Here is a 16,527-nt window from a genome sequence, read left to right as displayed (position 1 = left end):
TACATGTGATGCGTTTCAATGTGATGTGCAAACTGGAGGTAGTTCTTCTCATCATCCAAGAGAGGCTGGTGGCTGTACTGATGTCACGAGAAAAGGGAGCCCATCCTGCAGAGTCTGGGGAGGGATTGTGGGGGAGGAAGATGTCATAAACATTGGGGACAGAGAAAAAAGACAGATGGTGTTAGTGTAAGTATAGGAACTGGAAGCAAGAGGGTCCAGCTCAGACTCAGCGGGCAGATCTAGGCAGAAAGCTGCTGGGCCCTGACACAGTGGGACTTAAGCCTGGAAAGATGGGAGGGAAGAAAGAAATCAGCAACTCAAAAGCATGCCCTGTCCTAGTGATGGCTTGGCTGGTCGATTATTTATGCCAAGACTGTCTTTTTGCGGAGCACAGGCTCCGGACGCGCAGGCTCAGTGGCCATGGCTCACGAGCCCAGCCGCTCTGCGGCACGTGGGATCGTCACGGACCGGGGCACGAACCCGTGTCCCCTGCATCGGCAGGCGGACTCTCAACCACTGCGCCACCAGGGAAGCCCCCAAGACTGTCTTTATATGTGTATGTGAGAGAGAGTGTAAGAGCCAGGGATAAATATTAATAGTTCACGTAAGTACAACTCAGCCTCTGCCTCATTGCTTCTGGGCTTATTTTATCCTCTTGTTTTCCTTGGAGAACCATGTTTCCTCTAGCCCTTGTTCAGGGAGGAAAGAGCAGCGTGCCTGGCACCAGAGTGGCCTCCTCCCACCGACAGTCATCTCAGCGAGCCGTCCTGTCCGTTTGCCTTGTCCTGTCAGGACACCATTGGTCCCTCTGGCAACTTGGGTGTTTTGTAAATACACATTCCCTTGCCTTTCCCTCCTGCTGAATCAGAAGCTGTTCTGAAGACTCAGCCAGAGCACCTAAGTCATGCTTGATCCTGAGTTTAGCTCAGTGCCTGACAGAGTGAGCTTGGAACAAGGGATTATTGTTGAATTAATCCTACTTGTTTTTTTTTTTTGCGGTACACGGGCCTCTCACTGCTGTGGCCTCTCCCATTGCGGAGCACAGGCTCCGTATGCGCAGGCTCAGCGGCCATGGCTCACGGGCCCAACCGCTCTGTGGCATGTGGGATCTTCCCGGACAAGGGCACGAACCCGTGTCCCGTGCATCGGCAGGCGGACTCTCAACCACTGTGCCACCAGGGAAGCCCAATCCTGCTTGTTGACTGCAAAAGGAAAAGCACTTTCGTGAGTTAAGGGTAGTGGTTACTGAAGCTCAGAGGTTTGCCTCTGTCTGCCTGGAGAGGCCCTCTTGTCATAGCCACATCTGCTGTCTCCTTGATTTAATGGTCAGAGAGTTGTTAACATGAAAGGGATTGGAAGCTGGTAAAAGTTTGGTGACAGTGAAGTTCAGTTCCCCTTGTTTCCTTACTTCCTTAGTAGGCTGCTCAGAGCCAGAGCCCCTGCTGCCCAAGACCCTTCAGAGACAAGCCCTTTGAACAGGGGCTGTGCCAGGGTGAGGCACTCTCTGTCTTGATTGTTTAGATACCCAAAGCCCTGGAACAGTAGGTTCTCAATACTGTTGAAGGAATGAGTCCAATTCTTTGTTTTGTCTGGGTGACATAGTCATTTTCCCATTCTGCATGAGTGCCCTTTTGTCAAACCTGAATGATGGGTGTGTGTGTGTGTGGGAGAGGGGAGAGTGTGAAGGATGACTCAAAGTGAGAGTTGCTGGTGGAGCTCAGAAGAGCTCTCTGACTTCCACCTACCCAATCCAGCTGATTTGGTAGACTTTCTTGGCCGTTCTAAGTCCCACCCTTGACACTCTTGACTCCTGTTTCACCCAAGGATACGAGAAGCACAAGATGATCCCAGGACATGTTTCCTTCCATAATACATGTTGAGCAGCAGGAGGCTTGGGTTGGGGAAGAAGGAAGAAACACCAGCCTCCATCTCGATTTTAGACCTTCTCTCTATGTACCCGCTAAACAACGAAGGGATTTATTTATTGTACAGACCCTCATTCAGGACCTCTGCTTACCCTTGCCCGACCTCTCTGTAGCACTTTGGATGTTTTTTGTTGCAAGTAATGAAATACCCAACTAGAAGTAGTTTATACCAAAGAAAGACATTTAATTATCTCACTTAAGAAGTTACAGGTAGGTGGTTCCAGTGGTTCAAGTTTGCCTTTTTGGAACTGGGTTTTTTGTTTTTAATTGTGGTAAAATATACATAACGCAGAATTTACCATTTTACCCATTTTAAAATGTACGGTTTAGTGGCGTTAAGTACATTCACATTGTTGTACAATTGTCACCACTGTCCATCTCCAGAACCTTTTCATCATCCCAAACTGAATTATGTACCCATTAAACAATAACTCCCCATTTTCCCCTTTCCCCCCAGCCCCTAGTAAACACTATTTTATTTTCTGTCTCTATGAATGTCACTATTCTAGGTACTTCATATAAGTGGAATCATATAACATTTGTGTCTGGTTTATTTCACTTAGCAGAATGTTTTCAAGGTTCATCCATGCTGTTGCATGTATCAGAATTTTATTCCCTTTTAAGACTGAATGATATTCCATTGTAGGGGTAGATCACAGTTTGTTTATCCATTCATCTGCTGATGGGTATTTGGGTTGCTTTCACCTGTTGGCTACTGTGAATAGTGCTGCTATGAACATTAGTGTACAAATATTTGTTTGAGTCTCTGCTTTCAGTTCTTTTGGGTATACACCTAGAAGTAGAATTGCTGGATCATAAGGTAATTCTGTGTTTAATTTTTGGATGAACTGTCACACTGTTTTCCACAGTGGCTACACCATCTTACATACCCACCATCAGTGCACAGGGGTTGTAGTCGTATCTTTGCCAGTGCTTGTTATTTTCTTCTTTCTTTCATTCTTTTTTTCTTCTTTATAATTGTCATCATAATATGTGTGAAGTGGTACCTCATTGTGGTTTTGATTTACATTTTCCTAATTATTAGTGATAAGCTCTTTGTTTATGTTCTTTGGAGAAATGTTTATTCTCTAATTCTTTTGCCTAGTTTTGAATTAGGTTGTTTGCTTGTTTGTTTGTGTTTTGCTGAGTTGTAGGAATTTTTTATAAGGATATTAACCCCTTATAGGATATACGATGTCAAATGTTTTCTCCCATTCTGTGGTTTGCCTTTTCACTCTGTTGATAGTGTTCTTTGCTGCACAGAAGTTTTCAACTTTGATGCAGTCCAATTAAACTACTTTTTCTTTTGTTACCTGTGTTTTTGGAGTCATATCCAAGAAATCATTGCCAAATCCAATGACCTGAAGATTTCCCTCTGTGTTTTCTTCTAAGAGTTTTATAGTTTTAGCTCTAACTTTAGGTCTTTGATCGGTTTTGAGGTAATTTTTGTGTATGGTGTAAGGTGAGGGTCCACTTTCATTCTGTGCCTGTGGATATCTAATTTTCCCAGCACAATTTGGTGAAAGACTGTCATTTCCCCCATTGAATAGCCTTGGCACCCTTGTTGAAATCGTTTAACTGTTTATGCTTAGGTTTATTCTGGGCTCTTTATTCTCAGGTTCTTTTTATTAAAAAATTAATTAATTAATTTATTTTTGGTGCATTGGGTCTTCGCTGCTGCTTGCGGGCTTTCTCTAGTTGCAGCAAGCGGGGGCTACTCTTCATTGCAGTGTGTGGGCTTCTCATTGCAGTGGCTTCTCTTGTTGTGGAGAACTGGCTCTAGATGCACGGGTTTCAGTAGTTGTGGCTTGCAGGCTCTAGAGCGCAGGCTCAGTAGTTGTGGCGCATGGGCTTAGCTGCTCCGTGGCATGTGGGATCTTCCCGGACCAGGGCTTGAACCCGTGTCCCCTGCATTGGCAGGTGGATTCTTAACCACTGTGCCACCAGGGAAGTCCTCTCAGGTTCTTTATATCCTTTGGCTCCAACAGCTCGAGTGTGTTGGGCATACTTTTCATCTCATTTCCACAAAGTGGCTGCCTTGGCACCACACAGCATATCCTATAACCATATTCAAAAGCAAGAACCAAAGATATGTTTCCCTTTCTCTCTCTCTCACATCAGGAATACTTCCCAGGGGTTTCCTGGCCTCAGTAGACTTCGTAAGCAATGATGCACTGAAGCCAGTTCGTGTGTGCTTGTGAAAGCAGATTATTACATTTTCTAGATCTTGTGGTCTTGCTGCTAAACACTGCCACCTTGAAATCGGTCATGGTGGGAGCATTTAGTTACACCACAGAACATGGTAAACGCTACAAATCAAGACTTTTTCCGCCAGGAAAGTGATTTACCAGCACACGATTTGCCTTTAATTCTTATTTATCAGAACCAGATGATATGGCCACTGCTGGCTTAAGGAAGTCTGAGAAAGTGAGTATCTGTCATTTTCAGCCTCTCTCAAGGGAAGTGGACTTCGTTAGCCGGCAAGGAAAGGGAGAGTTGGGGAAGCAACCAATGGTGTTTGACACTAATGCCTCCCAACGGTGGGAACTTTTTGTAATCACTTAAAAGAATATCTTCAAAGAATGCCAGAAGACAGAGTGCTGTGGTCTCAGTGGTAGGATGGACTGAGCTCTATCAGTTGACATGGTAATTACGATAAGAGGTGGGGGCCAGGACTTTCGAATCCATAGCTGGGGGCCTAGTAAGGATGTGGCCTCAGCAACTTCCTGTAACCACAATGGGGGGCTGCCTGGACACAGGGCTGTGAGCAGCCAGAGGACATGCGGCTTGGGGCAGATGCTGAAGGGAAGGGAGGAGCCCTGCGTGCGGTCTCAGAGGGTAGTAGAGGTGTTCCCTGAAGAAGAGCCAACGAAGGAAGGCCTGCCGTCCTTGGCCAAGAACTCCTTGCTGACCAGGCCATGGATGGCCATGATCCTGAGGAGTCCGTGGCGAAACTTCTGGCCAACGAAGACATAGATGAGAGGATTGAGGCAGCTGTGGAGGAAGCCCAGGATCTCGGTGGCATCCAGGGCCCGGCCGATGTCATTGCGGCGCTCACAGGTCTCCGCGATCACCCGGACCCTCATGAGGGTGTCTGCAACCAGGACCAGGTTGTAGGGCAGCCAGCAGAGCAGGAAGACGAGCACGACAGCAAAGATGACCCGCATGGCCCGGTGCTTCTGCCCCATGTGGGCCGCAAAGAGCGTGCGCAGGGTGAGTCCGTAGCAGATGAGCATGACCAGCAGGGGCAGCAGGAAGCCAAAGGTCTGGGGCAGGACCCGCATCACCATCCGCCACTTCGTTGTATTGGCACCCATGTCCTCGTAGCAGACTGGGCTGGAATAGGGTGGGTGGATGGCCCTTCGGAAGACGAAGATGGGCAGGGCCAGGATCAAGGACAGGACCCAGATGCCTAAACATATGAACCTGACCCAGTGCCGCTTCTGGGTCAGCATGCGTGTGGCATGGACAATGGCCAGGTAGCGGTCCATGCTGATGCAGGCCAGCAGTAGAATACCACTGTAGAAGTTGACTTCCTTCAGGAGTGAGACCACCTTGCACAGGGCTGTGCCAAAGATCCAGCCCTTTGCCTTGGAGGTGGCCCAGACAGGCAAGGTCAGGGCAAAGAGCAGGTCAGCCATGGCCAGGTTCAGCAGGTAGACATCGGTGACGGAGCGGCCCACCCGGCTGTATAAGATGACCAGCATCACCAGGGAGTTTCCCAGGAGGCTCAGCAGGAAGACCAGGGCATAGATGACGACCACGGCATACTTGTTGATAACCAGAGATTCCGGCTGGCATGGGGCAGAGTCTGGTAGAATAGAGGGCAGGTCAGTGTTGTAACTGTAATTACCAAAATCTTCGTCACTGTAGTTTTCCCAGTTAAATCCTTCCATATTTGAAGTAAACTTAATTTCCGGCCTAGAGAAGAGAGACGAGGGTTACCGCACAATACATCTCCCCAGATTCTAGTCTGTCTGCTCACAACATTTAGATAGGATTCTTTGTGTTAGCTTGTATATTACATGGAAGTAACTTTCACTTCAAGGAATGGCCGGAGCACTAAGGTTTTGGAGACATATTTAGTAAAAAATGATACATTTCACAAAAAGTGTCTAGTTCCCTTCAACATCAGAGAGACGTTCCTATCGCTTTCCATAACACTGCTATCACCCAAACCATTGTTGAAACGTCCCCTTGGATAATCCCTACAGAACATGTCTCGGATCCTCGGTGGTGGGCATCTCTGACTATTGAGGCTGATTTTAATGTCAGAAACATGAGGTACCACCCAGTTCTCCATCTGGGGGACTAAGCAGGCAATCCAATTGTGTTAGATCCCTAGGAAAAGATCATCAAGGCTTGACTATAAACCTAAGAGATGAGTCCCTTTGTCCAACTTTCTGAAAGGTGTTTTAAAAGAAGTGTTCTGGAAAAACAGTCTGAGTGATAGCAGCGTGGAGTTTCAGGATGCTCGAGCTAAGAGAAAGTTGACTCCACTAGTACAGCCCAGCATTTTTCTGCTGAGATGCGTGGGGCCTGCTCTGGGCATACTGATGTAGTTTGAAAAAAATATATTAAAAATCATAAGCAGGTGGCTGACTGATTCTCCACATGGGTGGAAATGTAACAGATTATCTTGGGAGCTCTGAACAGGCATATTCTGCCATGTAGGGGTGAGCAGAGAAAGGCAGTACGTTCCCAGCCTAAGGAAGAGGGGCAGCAGGCAGCAGAGAAGGCAGGTGGAGACACACGATCCTTGTTTTGGTGGCTTTTGAGTCCTGCTGGGGACCCTTCCTGCCTTGCTAGTGAGTGCCTTCTTCCAGACCTGACTCTCCAGCACACCTAGCTAACCTCTGTGGGCTCTGCCCTTGTTATGGGGGTAGCAGAGAGCCTTCTTTTGGGGGAAGCTGCAGCCACCCTGAAAGATTAACCCAGTTTGCAAAGAGGAAGTAAAGTGACCAGCTACTGAATTAGCTTCCTTTTGAACCACAAAATACATCAGCATCATACCATTTCTTTATAACAAGATATGGCCATCCTGTTACCCTATGCCAGTCTGTAGCCCACCTCAACATGGAACCCAGTGTTAAAGTGAAGAACATAAAGTAAAAAGGCTCAGGACCTACCTCACACTCACTAGCATGATCATAATTTAAAAAGAAGGACTATGACGATGGTGATGAGGATGTGAAGAAGTTGAACCCCTCATACATTGCTGGTGGGAATGTAAAATGGTGCAGTTGCTTTGGAAAACGGTTTGGCAGTTGTTAAGAAAGCTAAATGTAGAGTTACCATACGACCCAGTGATTCCACTCCTAGTATACCCAAGAGAATAGAACACATACGTCTGCACAAAAACTTATACGTGAATATTCTTAGCAGCATGCAGCGAAAAAGTGGAAGTAATCCAAATGTCCATCAGCTGATACACAGACAAGCAAATTGTGGCATACACATACAAGGGAACATTATTCAATCATAAAAATTAATGAACGGCTTCCCTGGTGGCACAGTGGTTGAGAGTCCACCTGCTGATGTAGGGGACGCGGGTTCGTGCCCCAGTCCCGGAAGATCCCACATGCCATGAAGCGGCTGGGCCCGTGAGCCATGGCCACTGAGCCTGCACGTCCGGAGCCTGTGCTCCACAATGGGAGAGGCCACAGCAGTGAGAGGCCCGCGTACCGCCAAAAAAAAAAAAAAAAAAAAAAAAAAATTAATGAAGTACTGATACAGGCTACAACATGGATGAACCTTGAAAACATTATTCTAAGTGAAAAAAGCCAGACAAAAAAGGCTTCATACTGTATGATTCCATGTATGCGAAATGTCCAGAAGAGGCAAATTGTTAGAGACAAAAAGTAGATTAGTGGTTGCCAGGGGCTGGGGGCGGGGGAGTGTTACTGAGTACAGGGTTTCTTTTTGGGGTGATGAAAGTGCTCTGGAATTAGACAGTGGCAATGATTATGTAATTTTGTGAATATAGATCTTCCTCAACTTATGATGGGGTGATGTCCCAGTAAACCTATCATAAGTTGAAAATATCCTAAGTCGAAAATGCTTTTAATACACCTAACCTACTGAACATCATAGAGTAGCCTAGCTTACCTTGTATGTGCTCAGAACACTTACATTAGCCTACAGTTGTGCAAAATCATCTAATACAAAACCTATTTTACAATAAAGTGTGGAATACCTCAAGTAATTTATTGAATACTATACTGAAAGTGAAAAATAGAATGGTTGCTTGTATGGGTAAAGAATGGCTGTAAGTGTATCGGTTGTTTATCCTCATGATTGCATGGCCGCTGCCCAGCATCATGAGAAAGTATCCTATTGTACATTGCTAGCCTGGGAAAAGATCAAAATTCAAAATTCGAAGTACAGCTTCTAGCTAAGGCGTATCACTTTTGCACCATCATAAAGTTGAAAAATTTTAAGTTGAACCCTTGTAAATTGGGGACCATCTGTATACAAAACCTCACTGAATTGTATACTGTAAATTGGTGACTTTTTTTTCTAAAAAATTTTTTATTGAAGTATAGTTGATTTACAATGTTGTGTTAGTTTCAGGTGCACAGCAAAGTGACTCAGTTACACATACACATTACATTCTCCTTCAGATTCTTTTCCATTATAGGTTATCACAAGACACTGAATATAGTTCCCCATGCTATGCAATAGGTCCCTGTTGTTTATCCATTCTACACACAGTAGTGTGTATCCGTTAATCCCAAACTCCTAATCCATCCCTTTCCCCTCCATTTCCCCTTTGGTAACCATAAATTTGTTTTCAATGTCTGTGAGTCTCTTTCTGTTTTCTAAATAAGTTCATTTGTATCATTTTTTTAGATTCCACATATAAGTGATATCATGATATTTGTCTTTCTCTGTCTGACTTACTTCACTTAGTACGATAATTTCTAGGTCCATCCATGTTGCTGCAAATGACATTTTTTCATTCTTTTTTATGGATGAGTAGTATTCCTCTGTGTGTGTGTGTGTGTGTGTGTGTGTGTGTATGCACATAAGATGACTTTTATAGTATGTGAATTATATCTCAATTAAAAAAGATTAATCAAAGATATATAGGCTTGCAAAGGAAACACAAATATTAAAACAACAATATCATCATCATCATCAACAACAACAAAGGTCCTAGGAAGCTTTTCTCTTTAGCAGAAGAAACTGTTACTGTCAATCATACATAGCAAAAAAAGCTAAGTGAGGTTAGGGAAACTGGAGAAACAATGCCCCTTTTCCCTAGAGTGAGAGAATTCTTAGCCTTCACCTTCCTGAGAAGGTATTTCTCCCCTAAGTGATGGGAGCCAGATAAATTGCCTTCTCAGCACACGGGTACCACAGATAGAGCAGATTAGATCAGTCTGTGAACCTAAACGATGTGATGATAAGGATGGGGCCCAGTCTGGCCAGGAGGCAGGGACGGTAGTGAGAGAGGTGGATAGTACAGCTGGCTCAGCCAGTGGTGCTGACAAAACCTGCGTGAAATCACTGACTCTGCAGCCCCAAGGTCAAGAGCAAGTTTGCTCAGAAGCCCAGGGTAATGTCTAATGAAGTCACAAGGTGGGTCACTTCCGGGAGCAGATGATCAGAGATGTTCTTAAGGGAACCCATGACCTAAGAGAAGACCACCTTTGCGAGTGGTTACAGAGCATGATGGGTGCAGAGAGCTTGTGCCCTTAGAGAGGAGAACCCCACATTTACAAGCATTGGCCGCGAGAAGGCAGAGCTGCAGCAGCCGCAGAAGCTGCCTCTCAGAAGAAGCAGCAACAGCGAAGCATGTTTCACAGACAAGTCCTCATTCTGGATAATCCAGCGCTCGGCTGTGCCGGAGCTGGGCCGGAGGTGTGCGGGCGAACTCCCGCTCCCAGACGTGAAGGCTCAGCTTCAGGGTGCAGAGGGAGACCATGCAAGTTAGGACAGAAGGTAGAGAACTCAGAAACGGGAACCAGGCCAGGGCAATGACCTCCAGCCACTGGAGGGTGAGGGAGGGGAATGTTTCGTTGTTGTTTGTTTGGTTTTTAATTTACCAGTCTCTGGTGAGGATGTTTTGATGTTAAAGGGAGAAACTAAGGGAAGGGAGATACACATCTGAGACCCACTTTGTGCCTCACAGGTACATGGTCTCGTTCGGCAGTTATAAATAGACAGTCACAGCAAGGCTCAGAAACCAGCCTGTGGTCACAGAGTCTCTTAGTGCCGCAGCCCGGATTCCAACTAGGTGTGAATGGCTTCACACGCTATTTTCAGTCTACAGATATACTTCTCACAAAAAAAAAAGAAAAAAAAAAAATCACAGCTCATGTAACAAATATAGCTGTAAGCTAAGTTCTTGAGATATCATGAAGTTAACCTGGCTCTGGTTCGCTCCCATTGTTTGATGTTTTGTGCATTGCTTTCTTTGCTATTCCTTAGACCCAGAACGAGAGAAACAGCCCTTACAGGAATCAGAAACCAAATGCCCTTGAACTGACTGGCCCCTGCTGACCACCCAGTCATGTTCTCGGTAACCGAGCAGGAGATCCCCTCAGTGAATGAAACTCCCAGCCCCTTAATGACTCATGATAGTTCAAAAACTCATGGAAAGGATGATTCTAATTTACTTCATGAAAATGCTACATTGACAAAAGCCCAAACATTTAAGGCAATCTTTTTAACAACGGCAACACAATAATAACAACAACAAATTCAAGGTTATTTGTATACAATTCCAGGGTCCTTTCTCTCTAGAAATATAATCCACACATATTTACATTTAATATAGGGGAAGAGGGCCTCAGTAGTATCTGGATCTTCCTCTGACCCAATCCTAGCCAAGGCAGGGAGAGCCGGCTGGGTCCGCAAGAGAAGGCGGTGGGCAGCCAGTTGCCCTAGGTGCTTGTTGGACAGAGGTGTAGGGAAGAGGGGCAGAACCTCTCCCTTTGGGGATAGGGAGGCCTAGAGAAAGAATGGAGAGACTGAGGAGTGTGGGGATAAATGGAGGGGATAAATGGAGGCTGGGTGTCAAGGGGGGACAGAGAACAGAGACATTCTGGAAGGGTGTTCCAAGACTTACCAGGATTCTGGGCTTGTCACCTGTGGGACACCTCCAGGAATGCAGATGTGCCTGACACAAAGGGCGGCGGTGGTGAGAACACAGTGGAGGAAGTGAGTGGTGGATTAGATTGCTCAACTCTGGGGTGGAGCCCCTGAGGGTGTGGGATGCCTTTGATAGCTTGAATAATTAATTCCCAGGTCAACTCTTTGATAACTAGTAGTCATTTTATTAACTGGCAGAGTTCACACTGGGAAGGGGCCTGTGGGGTTTTCTAGCCAATCTTTCCATTTCACAGATGAGGAAACTGAGGCCCACCCAAAGGAAGTAGTTGGCCCAGGACGGCACGGATTTCTCTTATCTTTGCCCTGAGCTCAGCAGCCCCTGGCTCTTTCAGCCACCCTGTCTGACTCTCCCCACAATCCAGCTGTCTCGGGCACCCCACGCTTACAACCCAGCAGCACTACTGCTCTTAAACATCTTTCCCATCTCAAAGGGGAACAGCTCTTTAAGGCAACAGAAACGGAACTAGCTTCTGGTGCATCTGGTGGCTTTCTTCCCTGGACTTAATGCCTCTTGTCTCCACCCCATTCACCCTGGGCATCCTTAAAGCCTCACAGATTCCTTCTCCATGCCACACCCCTTTGAGAACTCCCATCCCCAAATGGGGGCCCGGTTCCACCTCACCTGGTCTTTCACCTCCCTCCCCAACCATCTGCTCTGACCGCATGCCTTTCTTAGGGCATTGCTATTTTTTCTTAGCTTGTCCACTTGGAATTGGATCTGCAGTAGCTACTACCTTTGGAACCAAGACCATCTAATTTGGAAAGAAAGCCATTTGGTAAAAGTTAAAATCCCACCCAAGTTCAAATACATTTTTGAAAACAGTGTTGAGTGACACCAAGAATATATTTTGTCACATTTGCTGTTGATAATAATTGAAAGGATAAATCCAGGCACAGCAGTGAACACTAATTCACTGCTCCCTCCTAAGCCCCCACCCCAGTGATTGATGCCTCAGTCCCCTCCACTACTCCTTACCCTGACCTGTTGCTCCATGCATCCCAGGGCCCACACAGTGCTCAAAGCCTGTGGCAAACTCATCTAAGCTGCCTACCCCTAGGAAAGAGCCTTTGAGTCTAGCTATTTAGCAAACGTTCTTTGTCACCTTTCTCTTTTCCATGGTGGAGAACACAGTGACTCCTTGCCAGGTGATGCTAAACCCAGGCAAAGGCCCAGGACACACAGAGAGAGGCCATGAGAACAGCAGTTAAGAACTCTGCTAGCCTAGCAACTCTGGGCAAGCGACTTTTCCTTTCTGAGTCTCAGTTTACTCATCTGTAAAATGAGGCCAATGATAGAATCTAACTAACTGGGTTGTGCTGAGGATGAAATGGGGGATTACCTGTAAAGACCTTAAGACACATATAAAGCACGATGTTAGCATTTATTGTTGTGATTATTATTACTGAAATAATTAACTAAGCATGGGTTCTCTCCCACTACATCCCCAAGCAAGAGAAAGCATCGGGTCTGCTTTCGGGGCTGACTTCCAGGTACATCTTAATTTGCTTTAACCTGACTAGCAATAGTCACATGAGCTCTAACGTTGAGTGCCTGCTAAGGCCTAGCTTCCAGGGAAAGTGCTTTTCAGAATCTGTATCATTTAATCCTCACAACAACCCCATGGAGTGTGCACTTCCTGAATGAGGAAACTAAGACTCCGGAGTTAGGCAACTTACCTAGAGTGACGCAGATGAACTGACTTTTAAGCAGTTTTTGAGACTTTTTTTTTTTTTTAATCTGACTTCAAATCTGCTATTGTGTCCACTGCTGTGTGGGGCTGAGCTCCACTAAGTACTTCTCTGTCCCAGACAACTGGGTGTGCAAAGGACAGCCCAGATTTGACATTTCCTAACCATCCTACTTCTTGATTTTCATTAGATTGATTTCATTTCCACTGAGCCCACAGCAGGCCTACCAATGGTGGGGTGAATACAGAACCGGCATCCAGTCCTGGTTCTGCTGTTAATGGTCAGGGTGAGCTTGGGCAGGTCATTTCTCTCTGTGCCTCAATGTGGTCCCCTGGAAAATGAGATTAGCCACATGTGGCTACTTAAATTTAATATGTTTGTAAATGCACTTCATATTTATATTTAAAGGGCATTATACTGTGCACTTAAAAAATTTATTTATTTTTGGCTGCGTTGGGTCTTCGTTGCTGCACGCAGGCTTTCTCTAGTTGTGGCTAGCGGGGGCTACTCTTCGTTGTTGTGTGCAGGCTTCTCAATGTGATGGCTTCTCTTGTTGCAGAGCTCAGGCTCTAGGCACGTGAGCTTCAGTAGTTGTGGCATGCAGGTTCAGTAGTTGTGGCACACGGGCTTAGTTGCTCTGCAGCATGTGGGATCTTCCTGGACCAGGGCTCGAACCCGTGTCCCCTGCATTGGCAGGCAGATTCTTAACCACTGCACCACCACGGAAGTCCCTTAAATTTAAATTGATTAAAATAAAATAAAAATTTAGTTTCTCATTTTAAGTGCTCAATAGCTACATGTGACTAGTGGCTACCATATTGGACAGTGCAGATACAGGACATTTCCATTACTGTAGAAAGTTCATTTGTACCGTGCTGTCTTGGTGCAGACTTATTTTGTTCCTGCAATTCACCACTTCAGTTCTCAGGGGACTCAAAGGAGGAGACTGAAGTTTCCAAATTCCTTCTATCAGAAATAGTCCCCAGCAGCCCGAAGACCGAACTGCTCACCTACCTGTTGTTGCTGCTACAGCTGCTGTGTTATTGGAGTGGCCACTGATGCCTCCTCTGTGACTCAGGGCTTGAGAGCTGTCACACCTGTTGGACAGGAAAAAAGCAAAGCAGCCTTTACATGGAAAGTTCTGACCCAGGGCTGCTGAGGGGGAAATCCAGGAGGCCCACCAGGGGAGGTGTTCCTGCAGAGGAGCAACGAGGTCTGTTCTGGGACTCTGACTGAAGGCCAAGCCTCCTCCTGGCAATTGTGTAATGAGAGCTGGGAATTTTCATGCCTTCTTGTCTAATGGCTTCTGCAAGAGTCTGCCAGTCTGAAGGTGGAGGTTTACCTAGTTGACCTCTGTCTCGTTTTCAACGTACACTTCCTTCTTTACAAGGGAGATGCAGGCAACCCCAGCCCCCAGCTGACACGTAAGCCTGAATTTGTGTGTACCCTTTCTTCCTTCCTTCTAGGAGCAGCGTGAGAAGTATCCTTCCTTCTCTTTCGGTCCTGCACCTGGCTGTGGGACCCCACTGCACCTCACGTCCTTGAAGGTCGTGCCTTGTGCACCCTCTGCTTCTCAACCACCTCTTTCCCTGAACTTGCCTATGTCTTTCTCTCCCTTCCTCTGTTCTAGAACTCCTTTAGCGACCACTCCCCCTGGGCCCTCCATTTCACAGGCAAGCTTCTTGAAAAAGCAGTGAGCAGTTGCCTTTTCCACTTTGCCAACTTCTTGTTCCCTGTTCAACCCACTGTAACCAGCTTCCTGCCCACTGTACTGAGGAAACAGCTTTTGCCAATGTTCCCAGTGACCTAGGGTTGCTAAATCCAGTAAACTCTTTTCTTAAATAAAGCTGTTTTAATATTATAAAAATAAACTGTGAATATTGTAAAGAAAGCAGGTGGTAAAAAGCATATAAATTAAAATGTGATTCTCTTCCATCCTTCTGTTCACCTGTATCTTGTGAATATTTTTCCAGACTTCCCCCATGCACATACAAACATGTTTTTTCCTTCTTTAATAAAATACTATTTAACTAGTTATATTGTTCTGCACTTTAACAATGTATCACGTACCTATTTCACATCAGTACATATAGATCCATCTTACTCTTTTCAGTGATGACATAATGGCCCATGGCAAGGACATACCTGACTTATTTGATAATTACCTTATAGATGAATATTTAGGTTCTCACTATGAACATTTTTGGATATTGGTCTTTGGAAACTTGTACGAGTGTTTCAGTAGCTTAAGTATAATTTTGCTGGGTCATAACTGTGCATGTTGATAAATACTACTCATTGCACTTCAAAAAGACTGTTGCAGTGTATTCTCCTATTACCAGTTTATGAAAGGGCCTGTTACCCTGTCTACTCATACTGTCTCATACTTGTCAATCATGGTAAAATACCTTCTCCCAGCCTGCAGTATGCTTTTTAACTGTATTTACGGTGCAATGGATACTGTTCAAGCCTTATCTTATTTGATCTCTGAACCATTTAACCCCACTGATCCCATTGTTTTCTTATTGCTCAGAGAACTTCTCTTGGTCTTATTTGTTACTTTTTTTCTCAATTCATTCCTCAAATAGGCATGTTCCTCAGAGTCTGCCTTGGTCCTCTTCTCTACCTGTTCTCCCTAGACTAGTCCTCCTGCCTCCTTGGCTTCAGCCCCAACCCAGTATGTGCCAGTGTCTCCTACACCTATAGTTCCCAGCTTCTCTTCTAAGCTTCTCTTTAAGCTCAAATTCTTACATTTAATCACTTCCTGAATCTCCCCTGAGGTCCCACAGATGCTGCAAACTCACCATGTAGAAAACCGGTCTCACGGAATTCCCTGACACGGGTGCCCCTCCTCCTTAACCCAGAAACAGGCGTGCCCCTCACGCTTGCCTTGCTCTTCCTCTCCACGAACGCCATCTCCTTAACATCTCTCTTGATTATCTCTTCCTTACCGTCTTCACTGATGGTGTTAGGTTCTGCTTTATTTTCTCTTGCCTAAACTACTGCGTTTGTCATGGGATGGCTGTGATTTCAGAGCTAGACTGTCTGTGTTAGGATCCCAGCAATGTCAGTGGTTGTAGACCTCAGGCAAGTTATTTCATCTCACGGGACTCAGTTTCATCATCTGTAAAATGGGGATAATGGGAGCACCCACTGCATAGAATTGTCATGTGGATTAAATGAGTCTATATCTATAAAGCAGTTAGCATGGTGCTTGGCACTGTTGGTGGCTGCTGCTACTTCTATTACCAACACTACCAGACCACTATTTTCCCAAATGCTCTCTGTGTCAAGTCTTTCCTCCCTCAATCCATCCCCCACTCTCTACCAGAACCATCTTCCTAAAATGGGAATTTGAGGGAATTACCTGGTAGTCCAGTGGTTAAGACTCGGCGCTTTCACTGTGGTGGGCCTGGGTTCCCTGATTGGGGAAATAAGATCCCACAAGCCGCATGGTGTGGCCAAAAAAAAAAAAAAAGTGAATTTGATCACCCTCTTTCCCTCTTGCAACCCTTCAAAGACTCCCGTTGCCCTCAGGCAGAGTCAAATTCCTGCTGTGGCACCTGGCGCCCCTGCATCTGACCCTGTGTGCTTCTCCAGCCTTATTTCAGGCCATGCCCTCTTGTATCCTTAACTCTGGCCACAGGGAACGACCTGCAGCTCCCCCTCAGAGCTGTTCTGGTTGCGCTTGGGCCTTGGCACTCATTTCCCTTTTCCTCATCCCCACCCTCTTGGGCCGGCCAGCTCTCTCTGCTGTCCAGTTCAGCCCAGGCGTCACCTCCATGCATTGCCG

General features: G+C 45.9%; 1 protein-coding gene across 1 annotated transcript; it reads right to left on the bottom strand.

Moving 5' to 3' along the window:
- Positions 1 to 4,562: 4,562 nt before the first annotated feature.
- CXCR2 (C-X-C motif chemokine receptor 2) lies at positions 4,563 to 15,661 on the bottom strand (the record flags this gene model as incomplete). The annotated part of the gene is made up of 3 exons (XM_082840713.1): positions 4,563 to 5,736; positions 13,749 to 13,831; positions 15,618 to 15,661. The coding sequence occupies 3 exons, from the start codon at positions 15,659 to 15,661 to the stop codon at positions 4,757 to 4,759; spliced, it is 1,107 nt and encodes a 368-aa protein (XP_082696839.1). The 3' UTR covers positions 4,563 to 4,756.
- Positions 15,662 to 16,527: the final 866 nt, after the last annotated feature.

This window comes from Leucopleurus acutus, assembly GCF_964270905.1.
Source record: "Leucopleurus acutus genome assembly, chromosome: 6".
Lineage (NCBI taxonomy): Eukaryota > Metazoa > Chordata > Mammalia > Artiodactyla > Delphinidae > Leucopleurus > Leucopleurus acutus.
Note: the sequence above shows the minus strand (reverse complement) of the source record. Positions and strands in the feature narration are given on the sequence as shown.